At 40.2% G+C, this 17,520-nt stretch overlaps 1 protein-coding gene across 2 annotated transcripts in view; it reads right to left on the bottom strand.

Moving 5' to 3' along the window:
- Positions 1-12,211: 12,211 nt before the first annotated feature.
- The window catches only part of dpysl2b (dihydropyrimidinase like 2b), a 31,951-nt gene continuing 26,642 nt past the window's right edge, over positions 12,212-17,520 (bottom strand). For both annotated transcript variants that reach the window (XM_004538422.6, XM_004538423.5), the window contains exon 14: positions 12,212-16,523. In XM_004538422.6, coding sequence (XP_004538479.1) covers positions 16,432-16,523 — 92 coding nt within the window. In that variant the 3' untranslated portion in view covers positions 12,212-16,431. The remainder of the gene's footprint in view (positions 16,524-17,520) is intronic.

Below are 17,520 nucleotides of genomic sequence, written 5' to 3'. Positions count from 1 at the left end.
TTGGTCCCAAGCCCAGATAAATGGGGAGGGTTGCATCAGGAAGGACATTGATGTCCAGAGCTATAGCAACTACGGAGGAATAAAGCAGATGAGCCATACCATGAAGCTCTGGGAAAGAACTGTTGAAGCTAGGTTAGAAGAGAGGTGACGATCAGTGAGCAGCAGCATGGCTTCCTGCTGAGAAAGAGCACTGCAGATGCAATGTTTGCTTTGAGGGTGTTGATGTAGAAGTACAAAGAAGTTCAGAAGACGCTGCATTGTGTCTTTGTGGATCTAGAGAAAGTATATTATTGTGGTACTGCATGAGGAAGTCAGGAGTGTATGTGTATGTGTTTGAGGGTGGAGCGGGACATGTATAAGGATGATAGGAAGGGCAGATGGATTCAGAGTGGATGTGGGATTACATCAGGGACTGACTCTGAGCCCCTTCTTGTTTGCAGTGGTACACAAATGAGATCAGTCACAAGTCTCCATGGACTTTCTGCTAGTATATGTTTGCAAGATGACAGTGTGATCTGTAGTGAGAGTAGGGAGCAGGTGGAAGAGAGCCAGGAGAGATGGAGGTATGCTCTGGGGAGGAAAAAAAGTCAGTGGAAGCAAGATGGAATACATGTGTATGAATGAGAGGGAGACATGTGTAGCAGTGAAGAAAGAAGGAGACGTAATGAAAGTGGATGAGTTTAAATATCTGAAGTCAGCAATCAAAACCAACAGACAGGGAACAAGAGGGTGGAGCAGGTGGAGATGAGTGTCAGGGGTGATTTGTGACAGAAGGATAGCAGCAAGAGTGAAAGGGAAGGTTTAAAAGATAGGAATTAGACCTGCTATGTATGTTTTGGATATGTTGGCGGTGGCAAAAACACAGCAGGCAGAGCTGATGATAAGATTTTCACAGGGACTGATTAGAAGTGAGCACATCAGAGTGACCCTAACCCTATTAACAGTGTTACTAACGTATATGCAGAGAGAACATCAACAAGCAACACATAGCTGAAAATCCACATAAATATTGTTGATCTGAAGAAAGTTTTACATCAAATGTGTGATTTACTGTAAGCTCTACAGACAACCTGCGCATGAAGGACCTAACACCTGCTGAATATTGTGTAACATCATTTAATCTCTTGATTTTTAAAGTTACAGAAACATATAATAATCACAATCATCATCACAATCATAATAATCATAATAATGGAATCTCTGTATGTATTCTCCCGTCTGTCTGTCAGTCTGTGTGCTCTTTGCATTCCTTAACAAGCAGCCATCTGATCCATTTTGCTGAAATGTAAAGAAAATGTGATTTAATGGGATGTAAACTCATGCTGAAGCAAATGAAATATCAAGTTTTAAGTTGCCTGTATGTGAGGTGGTCTCTCACTCTCTTTCTTTTAGAGTAAAGAAAGGTAGCGTAAGGGTTATTAAAGGTATATTAAATTGGACAAAGTTGTTTTATTTTATGGCTCCCTGAATTATATGTTATTAGGTTTTGGCCAAAAGTCAAATCTTATGCTAAAGTTTCTTCCTGTAGCAGATGCTAATGTTTTTCTTGGAGTTGGAGGATTGCATAGCAGCTGGCCAGATAATTGAGGTGGTCTCTCACTCTCTTTCTTTTAGAGTAAACAAAGGTAGCTTAAGGGTTATTATAGGTATATTAAAAATCTTCATGATCCTGACCTCTCCTTTTAAACATAAAAGAAGTATTTCAACTTGTCTGTGCTCGCACCAACCTTCAAACTTAATCCAAACAGAAACACATCTAATCTTCATGCATGACTTCTTTTTAACTGATTTTAACTAATTTTGTTGTGCCAAAGTAGGAACAAACATGAACTTCTGTGTTAAACTGATCCAAGCCACATGTCAAGGATCACCACCACAGTACACAAGCCTGAAAATCGTCCATAAAGTCAGGAGTGTGTCCAAGTGCATGCTCATCATTTGCTGACATTCAAACATGCACCATAAATTGGCAGAAAAAGAAAAGATGCCAAAGCATTGAAGCATTGCCATTGTTCTCTTGTTTAGTTGCTCACAGCACACATTTTTGGTCACACCAAGTAAAATATTCACTTTCCGCATGCTCTGCTTGCTACATTTAGCTCTCAGTGACTCAGTCCTCACCTTCAAAATGAAAATAAGGGTCCAAGGTTCACTTTTTTGACTCACTGGAGGAGTTTAGAGCTTGATACAGATGTGCAAGTGCAAGTAGTGAAAGGAGCAATCAGGAGTTGCATGAAAAGATAATCCTACAGTGAAGAACAACCATATTTTTTTTTTTTTTTTCGGGCTGGGGGTTCATACGTAAATTAACTTTCTGTTTCTGTGAAGCCAGAAGTTGGGAGCAGCAAATGGCAGCTGAAATATTTCTCTAAATGATGAGAATGTGGTACAGAAAACTCCTTGTTCTCTCTTTATTCTTCTAATACTGGTAATTTTGATTCTTTGTATATTCATTGAAGGCTAATGATGTATAATTTAACCTATTTTCCTCTCTTTTGCTGGTGAAAGGAGTTGGTATGAGCTGCCAGACACCCTTATTTCCCATGCACAGTAAGTAAAGTTTAATGCCAAACACCAGCCCCTCTGTAGAGTTCACTTCAAAATCATCTTTTCATTAAACTGTCTGTTGAGTAATGTGCTTCCTTTGGGTTTTCGTACCAGCAGCAGAAACACTGGTGCATGTCGTAATTTCCATTTCTTTGGAGAGGCACTATGACCCATTAAGTGGCGGGTCAGGTGGAGATGGGAGAAGGAGGACTTGTTTACAGAAATCACATCCAAATCTCAGCTGAAAGCACACAAAATGTTTCAGAGGTGCATGTGAAATCATGTGGGGACATCTCAAATCACACTGGCTCATGTGGATAGCACATACCACCCAGCGCGTTCAGAAAATGCATATCCATCATAAGAATTTTATGACAGCAAGTGGATGTCAATATGTCAGAAAGAGGATTGCTGCTCTGGCTGCATGTCAAGTAATGCAGTTGATGGTTAGGAGAGGTAAACTAAAAAGTGGAGACTTTGAGATCGAGATATTTTCAGCACACAGCTATTTATTAATTTTACTTAAGATACGCTGTTGTGGTAAATATTGCACATTTATTGGTAAAGATGTGTCCACTGAGCCCCTCACTGTAGGGTTCAAGTCTTAAGCCTTTCTTCTGGTCTTTTGATATTGATATATGTCCTTTTTATCTCTAGATTAGTATTTATAGCTTCCACCCTGCTTTCATCCCTGTAACAGGTTCATGCACTGCAACCCTAGTATAATATCCCACTCTAGGTATTCACCAGTGGACTGCTCTTACTGACAGTCACATCACGTCCTGCTCTGACATTCTCAGGCACCTGAGGACGACTCGTTTCTTACCTATCACACTAATGCACAAGCATCACAGCCCTCAAATAAGGGCTGTCAACCACAATTTCCAAGCCCCGCCACTGATCTTTTTCAGTTAGCGATAACCACAGATGTCACTTTAGTCACTGTTCCTTGCATCTGTCAGTTGAGCAATCATCCATGCCCCAACAATGAACTCCCTTTCAGAGTCACTTAGATCGTTTCCCTCTTGCCATTTTGACACAGAAACAGCTGGGCGTGCTCAGAATTTTAATAAATGCCACATAGCATGTTGGATGTTGACTGCCTCGCTGTGCAGCTCGGTGCGCCTGATGATAAAGCGACCGGATTTGTTGTGCTTTTTCCCGTAATTGTTTAGGTTTTTCCTTTAATATGTCATCTGGCTGCAGGCTCATTCTCCAGAACTACTGATTTATGCTTGATGTTAGGAACCGAACAATTCACTTTGCCAATATCAGTATGCATCAGTTTTTAGTGCCTCCCTGGAGACACGTGGAGCCTGCATTTCAGACTACTGAGGCTCTCTCGTTCTGTTGTTATGTTTTCTACCTATGCTGTATTTTTTTCTAAATCCTGTGCTTGCGCTTTTCAAATGGATTATGCCGTTACTTTTTGGTCTACTCATGTGATTCGATTTGCAGGCTTGAGGTGGTGGCCTTAAACGCTGCGACAAACTAAGGTCAGCAATAGCTCTGGGACATAGTTGCTGTCTGCCTCAGTACATCAGAGATGGACATTGTTGTGTCCCAACTCAAAACCCATAGAGGTTTCCTGAAATATCGGTAGAACAGTTCTACAGATGTTCATAACAGAGGTCTGTTTCCATCGCTCTGTGTTAGAAAGTACTTATGAGGTCCGAGATTCCACTCTCCGTGGGTCCACCTCAACACTCTCGGTACATAACTTTGGCAGTACACATACTTTATATTTTCCAAGACACACACTTTAGGTAACATGAAATAAATGCCCACTGAACATGCACAGCTCTCTCTAAACAATATCCCAGGCTCCCTGTGCAGACTGGCAGGGACCAGCAGCTGAGTGCTTCTCTACGTGTCTCCTAGCTTGCAGCCCACCACTGAATGAAAAGCTAATTAGTAGATGCACAACTGGTATACCAGTTACTCCAGTTGGCACCTCTCTCCAAACCAGTCTTAGCTCAGCTCTGTCTCACCTGAACTGAGGTAAAACCTCTCCGCAATCTATTACTCCTCCATTCCAATATGAACGGTCGATTGCCCTGTTTTTTTACTTACAGAAACAATAAAACACACACATACACACACAATTATGTAAATATGCATTTTCAATTTTGCACAGAAAACTGAGTTTGGAATGTCGGGAAAAAAATGTAAAAGAAAAAAGAACAAAGAAAGAAATAGTGTAAGTTATTAACACTTGGCTAAGGTAGAAAAAGTTGGCAAATATATTTAAAAAACAATATGGTATGTGATAAAGACGTGAAAACAAGCCAAAAAAAAGCACATGGTGTTCCACAAACAAATATCTGGGACAAGCACCACTTAATGCTGCTTTTTTAAATTATTTTGTCTTCTTCATTTTTTATCGATTCAAGTCCACCCAGCACGCAATCAGCCAGACTGCTACATTTCACCTTCCTAAGAATATCTGGATAACAGAAGCAGATGGAAACACACACAACAATTGACATTTCTTTCAGACAGTTTGCAGTGTTAAATTTGGCTACACTGGGGCAAACATGTGTATCAAAACAGCACAGAACTGGTAATAGACAACATAAACTAGTGGTTATTAGAATATATGCAGTCACCTGTCCACTTCACAAGTTACACCTTATGTGTATTTTTGTGGTATAGATTCAACAATGTGCAGGAAACACAATCCATATTTTATTGTTACTATCACACAGTTGCTACACTTTTTTTCTATTGCGCCACATCCCAAAGGTGCTCTCCTGGACTGAGGTCTGATGACTATGAAGGCCATTCAAGTATTGTAAACTCACTGTCATGTTCAAGAAACCAGGCTGAGATGATTCGAGCTTTGTGACATGGCATGTTATCCTGCTGGCTGCGGTTATCAGAAGATGGGTCCACTGTGGTTATAAAAGGATGGACATGGTCAGCAACGATACTCATGTAGGCTGTGATGTTTAAAGTGATGTTTAAAGTATACTCAGTTGGTAGTAAAGGCCCCAAAGTATGCCAAGAAAACACACCATTAGTTCAGCAGACTGAACTGCTCATACAAGGCGGGATGGACCCAAGCTTTGAATTTGTTTGTGCTGGAAGAGGTCTGGCCATTTGCCTCTTCTGACCTTTGTTCACTGGATATTTTATCGTTTTTGAACCATTCTCTGTAAACCTAAGAGACATGAAAACTTACAGTGGATCCACAGTTTCTGAAATACTCAGACCAGCTCATCAGGCACTAACAACCATACCATCTTCAAACACCCTTTTCTCCCTCTGTTCTAATGCTCGGTTTGAACTTCAACAGGTTGCCTTGACAATGTCTATATGGCTGGATGCATTAGCTTGCCTCCATGTAATTGGCTGGTGTTATATTTGTGTTAGTGAGTATTCCTTCTTAACATGCGTTTTCATTGACAAGCTACAAGTAAGCACAGATGAAAGCTATCTCACATCCACACACCACGCACCAACACAGGTGCTCTTACATATTTCCCTGACTTAACCTCTCTTTTGGCACCGTGACAGAGCTTGACTGTCATCTTTATATGCATCTTTATTATTCACTTTGAGTTTTGTACCCTCACGTTTTTCAGAGCTCTGCAGCTTCTTAAACTTCAACCTCTCCAGAAGCCTAAATCAGCCAGAATAACTAGCAGACCTTTGTGGTAGTGAAGGAACTTGAAAATCTATAAAGAACAACAAAGCCTGCAGCTGCTCTACTATTAGTGAAGCAGGCACTGCATCTGCCGGCACGTTGCCAGAACTGAACACAGTCTGTGAAGGAATACAAACAAGCTGCCAGATCAATATACTGTAGTTAAGGTCTGCAGTACCGGTGGGTTTTTTTGGTGCTCGAGAAAATTAAGCTGTTGCTTCCGCATTTTTATATTACATCTGAGCAAATTAAAACACTCTATAAAAGCAATCTAAAAATCCAAAAACATTTGAATGACTCCCCATATTCACTCCATGAATTATTCAAATAATTTATCTCTTCCTAACACCTTTTCAGTGCTGGCATTTGGAACTATTGTGCCTGTGTTTGTGGACTTAAAATAACTGGTTTGAATGCTGGCAGTCATGAATGAAAATTAACGAGAGAGGACTTAAAGCCCCTGCACACGAAAAGGTGCTGATACCATGTAAGATGCATTTAATACTCGCGTCACTGAACACTAGTTTTTAAAAGCAGGCAGCTGACATCTGGCACATTGATCCTTTCTAGTTCACTGAAATTGCTTTTGCCTTTATCCAAAAGTCTAGTGGGAATGGACATAAAATCTCTTTACTGTAAGCTTTAAAAATTAAAGAGCAATTTTTCACAGTAACTGAATGGAGAGATGCATTTGAAGGTCTTCTTCCTATTCAGAAGGAAGGAAAGTGATGTTAGTGTCATAAAAAGATGGTTTATGGCTTCTAAAAAACACAATGCAGTGATCTGTGGTGTAACCACAGTTTGACTTCAGCCACCAAATAGCAATCTTTAAAAGGTTAGTGGATTCATCTAAAGGTCAATACACTTCTGTCAGCAGTGGTAGCGTCCCAGTTTGCCACTTAATAAAGGCTGGGAGCTTAGGAAATGTAGCAAGTTTGTGAATATAATTTATGTCAACCTTGACACTTTGAAGCTAATTAGGACTTCATGTGGATCTTTTCATTTCTTAGAAAATGAGAAGAAAGAGAAGAAAACTCTTCAGCCTGACTGCTTTACAAAAATCAAGCCGTTGTTAAAAATCAGCTCAAAACACAGATATGAAGGAAACTGTTTGAGGCTTGCATTCAGCTGTTTGGTACTGTTGCTATCTGATAATTCTGTTTGCATTTCAAATAATGTTCATCGTGTCTCTTATGACATTTTCTTTAGGGGCGGGGGCTTGACCCTTTGTCTGTCACTTCAAAATTAAACTGTGTAAGGTATCATGAGTTTGTGAATCACTGTTAATCTAAATGAACATTTTGGACATGTTTCTACACACTTCTACTTTTGATACACCAGTACAGTTTGCTGATAGAGCTTCAACACTGGTGGAAGCTTCCGAACAGCAAGTGACTGACTAACACATGACAGCTGGCGAGACACGCAGCTAAATACACTGAGGTAGGAGAGGACAGGTGGAAACAATCAAAGAATGACAGCAGCCAGAACCCGACAAAGACGGGAAGAAAAGGAGAGAAAAACCACAAAAGAATCAAAGAAAAAAACAAAACAAAAAATGCCAGCTCCATATACTGTATATAAAAGACAGCAGTAGCCGAAAAGCCTGAACACTGAAGCCTGTAGAAGTGCATTTATTCTAGATTTTTTTTTTCATGGACAGCACGGGTGACTCATCCAGTTGTACAAAATTCTATAGGAAAACAATACTAATTGATCTATGACCTCATTAAAAACTTTCCTGATGGGCTTACAGTCTTGCTTGTTTCACGTCTTACTGAGTACAAGATCTTCATTTTGAAAACGAGCTGGAGTCATACTTGCAGTGTCCTCTGTTTCTCGGTCAGATCTGCCTCAGTAGTCACGTCCCATTTCAAAACACCAAGAGGGTCTCGAACAAAACGCTCACATCCAGGTTTCAAGCGTGGACTTCAATAACCAATCGGTCATAGTGCCTATATCCATCGTAATATAGTCAACAGAAAGCCTTGTGCAAATCTGTTATAATAATCAGAACTCTAAGCTGGCAATATCTATATTCCAAACACACCCTTTCCAATTCGGCGGTCTATTTAAACTGAAAAATGTCCCATCTTTCCCTCTAACATAAGAAGAGAACAAAAAGACATCAATATCAGTATGCGGAAGAGCATTTCCAAATGCAACAGAAGTCCACACTGGGTATCACTCCTGTCAGCTAAGAACAATAAAGGCCACAGTTTGCATGGGATCATCAAAACTGCACAGCAAAAGATTGGAAAAATGTTGCCTCATCTAATGAGTCTTGATTTCTGCTGCAACATTTGAAAGGCAGAATCAGAGTTTGGTGTAAACAACATGAAAGCATGGATCCATCCTGCATTGTATCAACAATTCAGGTTGGTGGTGGTGTAATGGTGTGGGGGATATTTTCTTGGAACACTCTGGGCTCCTTAGCTGAGAATAGTTTTCAACACCAGGCTATCTGAATATCGCTGATGACCATATCCAACATGTACCCATCTGACTCTATGCCATGAAGAATTTTACCAGCTGCGAAGGTAAAAGGGGGTCCAAGTAATACTTGGGTGTACCTTACAAAATGCCCACTGAATCTGTATATGAATTAAATTCAGAGGATGTGGTTAACTGGAACATTTTGTCAAAAATGTGCACCCTCAATCTCAATCTTTGTTGCTTTCCTACAGGTGATACAGGTAGAGATATGACACTTACCTTAAATGACTTTCCACTGTCTGGGAACTCTGGACTGTCTGTATGTGTCAGCCTTATGATAGACATACAAAGTCTTTTAATGAAGTGGCCACCAGGGGGCTCTGTGTGACATAACATGGCACTCCTTTGCATTTTATTATATACCATAATGCAACAAACATTTCCCACTTTCCTTGAGAGGATGCGAGCAGGGCTTGTACCTGAAGAGGAAATCCTTGCAGAATTTAAATTTCAATCCGTTCTTTACTCAGTTTATATTTTTTGAGATCTTTCCCCACATTTTTTTCATGTGCCTCTGAGGAGAGCATATAAAAGCACCTCTGAAGCCTTTTATGTTACAGGAAATGATGGCTTTTGACTTTAACGCTCTTGAGAACAGGCCCTGCAGGTAGTTGTAGTAATTGCTGATTACCACCACATTTTGATTGTATCACTAATGTTGTGCCAATCTAAGTGATTTTTCTTTCAAGCAGTTTGTACACCAACATGAGAGATTTGCAAGGAGAGCAACAGATTTTTTTTTTCATTCACCAGTTGGAAAAAGGAAATCCCACAAACACTCCATAGCAGAGAGAGCAAGGCGAACAGGATGACAGCATTGCCACCTAGTGTAAAAGAGTTTTGATGCATGCTTCCTGGTGAAGATTTACTGCATTCACTTTGTAGTGCAGCAGTTCTCAAACTTCCTCTTGCATGTCTTCACTTCAAACGGCAAAAAAGAAGCACATCACAAACACCCCAGTTTTTTAACAGTCATAGCATCAGGTAATTGTTTTATTTTCTACACATAAAATTACCCTCGTGAGTTTCATTCCGCAAGAGTGTGAAGAAACAGAGGATGCATGAATTTAATGTGTCTTTGCTTCAAGGTAGAACTATAATAGGCTGCATAAACTTTGTATGACTGATTTCTATATTCAGTGTTGCAGACTGCTGGAGACTGTTCCCCAATGCAATGAGCAGAAGGTGTGGTGCACCATGGTTTACCTCCAGCAGATGGAAAGGCCAGTAGATTCTCAGCAAGAAGCATGCATTAATTTTTGCAGGTCATCTAATGTGCACATCTTGACTGTAGGAGGAAACATGCAGACTGCAAACAGACAGGTCTCAGGTGTTCAACCAGGGTTGGAGACAGGACCTTTCCACTCGAGTGCTCTACAAGAGTTTGGAAATGAATTCATAACATTTAGCTGAATCCAAAAATTCATTCAGTCAGTCTCTGGCATTGGAGTACTGCACCTTCATTTGTCTGTCTGAACTACACTGACAGCATTTCTCTGACAGCAAAGTGCTTTGCACAGTCAGATGAGTCATGGGTTCATTCTTCACACACTCACTTTTGTTACCCATCGCATGTTCAGCCAAGGGTGACATCAGTAATTTCTTTAACAAGGGCTGTTCCAAAAATAGGTGCTGGCATTTGCATTGAATAAAGAGAGCAAAGAGTAATGCTGCCATCCATCAGGTTAGCACTGCAGTCTGTGCAGTTTAATAGAGGGTTTGTATCCCTAACAGAGGGAAATGCCAAGTGATAGTGAAAAAGTTTAAATATGGTATTGCATTGTTGATTACATTTTTGGAAAAGATAATTGTATCGAAGTTGATGTTATTTCTACGCCAAGGCCTCAGAACAGTCCTTAATGTTTTTCCCTTTAAAGCATGCTGGGACCTTAAATCATTCACTTTCTAAAAGGATGACGAACGATAAAAGGCAACATAAGATTTAGTGCAAAAACATCCACCACTTGATTTTACAAAGACTTTACTTGAGTGGTGATTTTTTTACACCTTTAAATGACAAAAACCTCTAAGCGTTTACATTTGTTTCTATTTCTTTAAAGAAAACTGTGCATCATGTCTTACCTTTATTTGTAGCTCTCTAACCTTCAATGGTCTATGAAAAGCCTGTAATACACAAATGTGGAGAATGTGTATTTTTTTTTTTAATTTTATTTTATTTTATTTATTAGCTTTTTTTTGCTTTTTAAATGTGCTGTGAAATAGTATGGCCTTTTCCTTGGCCGTGTCTCTCTAGTGCAAAAAATTGTAAACACTACCCGATCACACCTGCTTAATGCCAACAGAGGGCGCTCAAATCATGTAAACTAAAACTTCTGCTGTGATTAAGGACTGGTTACAGATCATGCCAGAGGTGCAATGAGAGGTATCTATCTTAACTGATCGGATTGGGCTAAATGAAACACAGTTTCCTAAAGTTTTATACATAAGGGTAGAGGGGGAGGATTTTCCTTCCCTCATCAAGTTCTAAAATTTTTTAAATATAACTTCAGATGAACAACAAAAGGGCATATTACACATATTAGACTGTGTTTTTATTTTTTCCTACAAAATTGGGCATTTTGCTGGTCTGGAGCATTCAAGTGCGTGTGTGTGTGTGTGCGTGCGTGCGTGCGTGCGTGCGTGCGTGTGTGTGTGCGTGTGTGTGTGTGTGTGTGTGTGTGTGTGTGTGTGTGTTAACAACTGTTAGCAACTGTTACTGCCCATCAATCTGGGAAAAGTTATAAAGTCATTTCCAAACAATCTGAAGTTCATCATTCTGTAGTGAAAAAGATAATTCACATGTGGAAAACATTCAAAACAGTTGCCAGTCTTCCCAGGAGTGGATTTCCCAGCAAATTCACGTCACGGTCAGACTGTGCAATGCTCAGAGAAACTGCACAAAGTTTCTACTGAACAAGCATGGCTTGTCTGGAAGGGTTACCAGGAGAAAGCCTCTTTTCCTAGATGACAGCTAAAACTTAGCTGAAATGCAGCAGGACAGTGATATCAAGCAAAGCAGCAAATCTGTGCCAGAATGGCTAAAAAACAAAAAAATGAAGGCGCTGCAGTGGTCCAGTCAAAGCACAGACCTCAACTCGATTAAGATGCTGTGGTGGGAAAACTTAGAGCCGTGCATAAAAGAATGCCCTTAATGAACTGAGGCAATGTTGTGAAGAAGAGTGGGCCAAAATTCCTCCATAATGATGTGAGAGACTGATAAAATCACACAAAAAACTTCACATTATTGCTGTTAAAGGTGGTTCTCCAAGATAACAGGAAGGATACTGCTATATAAATAATGATTTGGTGAAATATATATTTATTGATAAGTGTGTTTATTTTATTTAGGGACCAAATGACTTTTTATTTTCTTATGGATTTTAAAGCCTTAGGGCCTTTAATTCACCTGTCTAATAGTTATCCCTTCCTTTACTACATCAAAGTCAGTGTGGTGCACTGTGTGGAAAACATGTTGCTTAACACAACGCATAATAGGTAATGAAAAACACACAGACTTAATTCATTTTTTCTCATTTTTTTTAATTCATTGAAGTCCTCGCTGTTACTTTCTTTTCTTTTTCTTTCTTTTTTCCTTTTTTTTTTTTTTTTACATCACCATCCGTGGGATTTGACATAGTGAGCAAGCATCCCAGAAACCCCACAGCCACCAAGACAAATACCATCACAGAGTTTCACTTTCACAAAGGTTAAAGGCTTACAGAGGGCGACGGAGGGGCTGCAGGTGGCAAAGGAGATGTTTGACAGCATCAACAACCTCAGAATGGAAAGAAGCTCCTCTCAATCTGCAGCATGTTGCTTACATACATATCACTCGTATATCATTAGCAATAATATGGCATAGAAAAAGCATCCAAGCTGACAGAGCATTAAAGGAGTATAAGTGTGTGTATGCGTGTAAACTGAGGAGGCATGGGACACGAAGAGGATGCCAATAATGACAGCTAGTATTTAATATCCGAGTGATTTTTTTCAGGCACAGGCGCTGCAATGCAGCAACGGCTCCTTGCTCTTTAGTGTGCTAAGAGTCTGTGTGTGTGTGTGTGTGTGTGTGTGTGTGTGTGTGTGTGTGTGTGTGTTTCCTCAATAGTCTGCAGTGCACTGTGAACTATGGTAGCATTCTGAATTCCACATAACCCAGCACAGGATTATGTAGTAATGTTTCAGCACTCTAAGTGAATAATGAAAAAAATGTGTGTGTGTGTGTGTGTGTGTGTGTGTGTGTGTGTGTGTGTGTGTGTGTGTGTGTGTGTGTGTGTGTGTGTGTGTGTGTGTGTCCGCAAAAACCTGTACTAATAGCTCCAGGTCAGGACGGGTTGCTGATGGCAACCTCAAATTTGACAAAGCGTTGCCATGACAAACAAAAAAAGCAAGAACCCCATGAGAGTGGAGGGGTCTGTCTCTACGGCAACAGCCAGAAACAACCAAAGAGCCAAGAAGGGAGGAAGAGAAAGAAGGAAAAGGGAGAGCGAAAGGAGCAGATGCAGCCAGACTGTGCTGGTGTTGTGGGCCTCACCCGCATCTACACTTTTAACCAACGTTGAAAAAGCGGTAACTGGATTTACTACAAGCTGCAGCAGAATGCTAACATGGATGTTGAAGAAGTTTTTGAAAAGTATCAAAAGAATTAAGAAACTGTGAAACAGTAAAATTCTCCACTTCTGACTTGCAGAGGTTTAAGTTGCCTTGAAGACATTCCTATCTCGTCACATATTTGAATGCTTCAGAGACGTGCATTTATTACATTCCCGTCTGCCTTGGATTCTTTAAATACATAAAGCATTTGTAATGCTGAAAGAGTCTGCCTTCTACAGACTTCCTGTTTTTTCAGAGGGGAGAAAACCTGGAACACTAAGGCTGAAAGTGTAACTTTTAATATCTACATTATGCACAAAACCACTCAGAAATTTGGGGTTACTTGGGAATGTCCTTTTTGCGCATTTGTTCTAATGAGAAGCCATTAATCACTGATTTTTCATGTAGCATCCATCTAGGCATACATTCAGCAGACTGTGCTTGAGTGACACAGTGCTACCTCCTGCAATGTGGTGACTAAAGAAGCCATAAATTTGGCTAGACAAGCAGGTAGGGCAGTTGTGTTAGTTTACACTCTCAAAATGCCCCACAAAGAGTTTTCATGCAACAGTGTGTACTAGTCTTTTCAAAAACCAGCACAATGAAGCTCTGAGGGCTACTATTTAACAAAGCTTCCATATGTAGTTCTATTAGATGCCTATTTCTCAAACAAGAGACTATGTCCTCTCACTCAATCGAGCATCCAGGTCCACCACTTTTCAGAGCCAGTTTTGCACCAGTGTGTGAAGGGAGCAGTACACACCGTTACATGAAAACATCCTTTTTTTTTAACAGTGTGCCCACTGACCACGGGAGACATGGTTGCTGGAATTGAGCTTCTCCATGCTGTCTTAGGATATCTCATTTCAATAGCAGGGATCACACCTCAAATATGATTAGGTTTACTGAAAGAAGTGCGTTTGGAGAGAGCAAGGACCTGGACCTGTGACTGCAGTTTAGGAAAGGCCACAGTGTGGATCGGTAACGGCTCCCTGGCATGGTAGTGGAGGCACAGCGCTCAGAAATATAGAACCGGAAGGGTGGTGCGTTTGAGGTGTAGTCCTATCCCTGAAATTCAAATAAATTATCTCCACTAAAAAAATATATATATATCAGTGGTTTATAATGAAAGACAAGGTTATTTGACCCAATTTTCCACCAGTATAATATTACATTGATGACTATTTTGTACTGTATTTCAAAGTGATCCCTAACCCTTTTAGTGGTAGGGAATATGTATGTGTTTCACCTTTGGTTTCCCCTAAGTTGCTGTCACTATGTTAACTAGACAGGCGCATTTAAAGAATCTAAGCCCAGTTTATATAAGTGCCCCTGGTTATGTTCATGTCAAGTTTATTCAGCGTTTAGTCACAGGCAGAAAGATGGTTACTGGTGAAAATCAGTTGCTTCACTTAATAAAACCAGACTGTGCTGTTAAAAAAAAGAAAAGAAAAGGGAGAAGAACAATGCATACAGCTGCAGTACAGCCTGAAGCAATGTTAACTCCACAGCCATACTGAGAGCTGTACAGGAGCCTGCTGTGCGTGTCCCATTCCTCACACATCAACACTGCACACTAGTCAGAAGTACATTAGCTCATGTCTACTTTCAAGCATAAATCAATAGTGCTCAGCCCTTAGGCACCTAGTTACAGAATGACACTAAAAAGCAGTTTGACAACAAGTTCAAAACTATAAAACAACAGAACATTTCAACATATCAAGCACTGTTCATCTTTACAGGGCTCTATCTTCAGAATAGGCCCAATGAAAGCGCAAAATCTGGCACCTTTGAATCGGTTAATCCTGGCTATTTTACATCTTTTTATCTTACATCCTTCACTTACCTCAAAAACAATAACAAAACAAGAAGCTAAAATCTGACTATCAATACAACTTCTGTGGGTTCAGGCACATAAAGAGTAGAAAGAAAATGAGGTGTGTGTGTGGAGGGGAGGGGGGAGTATAAAACAGTCACATTTGGAAGGAGAGACATTCTGTATGTAAATGCACTGCTTGGTGACGGACGGTTGTCAGATGTTTCTACTGCTGTCAATGAAGAATTTGGACCTTTGTGATTCCTGGGAATGTAAACAAATGGGAAAACATGTAGCTGCGTTGTGAACGGCACCTTCCCCACACTCCTAAAAGTTCTCTAAAAGGACGGCGCTAAAGAGAAAGTAAGGCAAGGAAAGGCCGAGTCGGAAGTAACATTAAGTAAAACTTTCTCTTTCCCCCTGTAAATCAATCCCACTTAACAATGACCTTACACACAGAGATGAAGAATAAAGCTCTATTTACTACGTGCCAAAAGCTCCTTCTGCTCCACAGGACTCTCCAGCTGACTCCCAACAGACTGTACCCATAGTACAGCATTACCATGTTCAATTTTTCAAATGTTAAGGCCGTCTTCGTGGCGAATAGTCAATTAAATATCAATTGTGGCACTGTATGAGAGACAGCAATGGACTGGAAAATGAAGCGACTGAAATGTGATATAATACAAATCACAGACTTCTAACAGCTGGAAGGAAGTATTAGATTCTTTTTGGCTGAATGAAATGCAAAATTGGTCAATTTCAAGCAACTTACTGTTTGGCCTATTCGAGAAAGAATAAAAGGAAATTAGTGTGTTTTTATATCCATGCTTCATTCTAACTCCTCACAAAATGCAAAAAAAAACATGGAAAAAGAACAGACATCCTGCTCCAACATCATCGTCTGCATAACATCACGTTAGTCTTACTCAACCCCTCAATGAAAACAACAGCAAAGCAAATATCACAGGGATACATGGGAGGGAGAAATTACAGTATAAAAATGAAATGATGCAGTCAAAAGTGCTCAAATAAGGAGTGTTATCAATTTTTTTGTCAATTTTTTCATCATATGAGGCAGACCTTCTTTTTTGTTTGTGTGTTTTTTCCTAACTCTGTCCTCTAGGAACAGGTTTTTGGGGGAGAAGTGGGGAAAAAAGCAGCAAATGAGGACATGAAGGCTGGAGGCTAACAGGTGGCCTGATGAGGTGTTGTGAAGAGTTTGAATCTTGGTGTAATGCTGTAGCTTCTTCACCCCCCACCACTTCAGCTCCTGCTGGCCATACATCCACAAATCCTCATTTCCTCCTCAGCGCCTGAGGATGGGGCTCTAACCCAGGCTGGTGATGTTTGCCCTGCCGCCTGGGGGCGCCACGATGCGCTGGGTATTCCGGCGAGGAACGTTGTCATCAATCTGAGCTCCTGTGTGATAGAATGGAAAGGATTAGTTTTATGAATTTTGGTCTTTGTAATACTAGAAAGTGGCAGGAAAAATTCCTTTGGGAAGTCAACCACAGGAGGAAACATAAATTCCCCTTCACATTGTCCACAGTGATTTTAATTACAAGCCATAGCCATCCATAGTAAACCTACTACGAGCTACGACACTGTGAAACAATGGTCTGTGCTCCTGTCTGCATGATATCAACCTTGTTTTAACACTAACACATTTTATTTGTGACACTGCAGAAAAACTACTCTACCCACAATCCAAAACAGCAATGTCTCCAATTGGAGACATTGTTGGAGGTTGCTGCTGGAGGTCGCTGTTACCATGTAAATGTGAGCACAAAACATCAATTGGTGACTGCAGTCCAGAATGAAGCACCGTAATGTATTGATAACAAGGCCACACTTTGCCACACACATGTAAACGAAAAACGATTCAATTTGAGAAGGCTGGAAGCCATTTGTTATGGAAGCTGAAATTTGCAATGCATCGTGGGATGAGTAGTTCCTCAACACTGAAATGTAAAATATGCAGCTTTGCCTTTTCTTTCCCCCATTTTCCTTTATTTTTTTCATCAAAATCAAATCTTATTTTTACAGTTACTATTTACCTCATAGCTGGCTGAAAAACTTCAGCCAGCATAATAAAATCTACTTTTTAAATATTTTGTCCTTTAAAAAGTGGGCGATGTTGAGGTCTGAGTGTAATTAATACACAAAATTAAGATGCAAAATCTTAACAAACTAAAAGACAAACAAAACATAACACAACACACTTCAAGTGGACGTGTTATATACTGATTATAGTATATGGTGGCTGCTCATTTTTAATGCGGCCAAACTTTTAATTCATGAGGTCAGTGACTGCTCAGGTACCAGACCCTTTTTCCACTCTTGGGTATTTATGGTGTCAGTGGAGCCAGATACCACATGTCCCTCAGCCAATAAGAGAAGTGAAATGGCCTTCAAG

The sequence above is a fragment of the Maylandia zebra genome, linkage group LG7 (assembly GCF_041146795.1).
Source record: "Maylandia zebra isolate NMK-2024a linkage group LG7, Mzebra_GT3a, whole genome shotgun sequence".
NCBI classification, from domain to species: Eukaryota; Metazoa; Chordata; class Actinopteri; order Cichliformes; family Cichlidae; genus Maylandia; species Maylandia zebra.
Note: the sequence above shows the minus strand (reverse complement) of the source record. Positions and strands in the feature narration are given on the sequence as shown.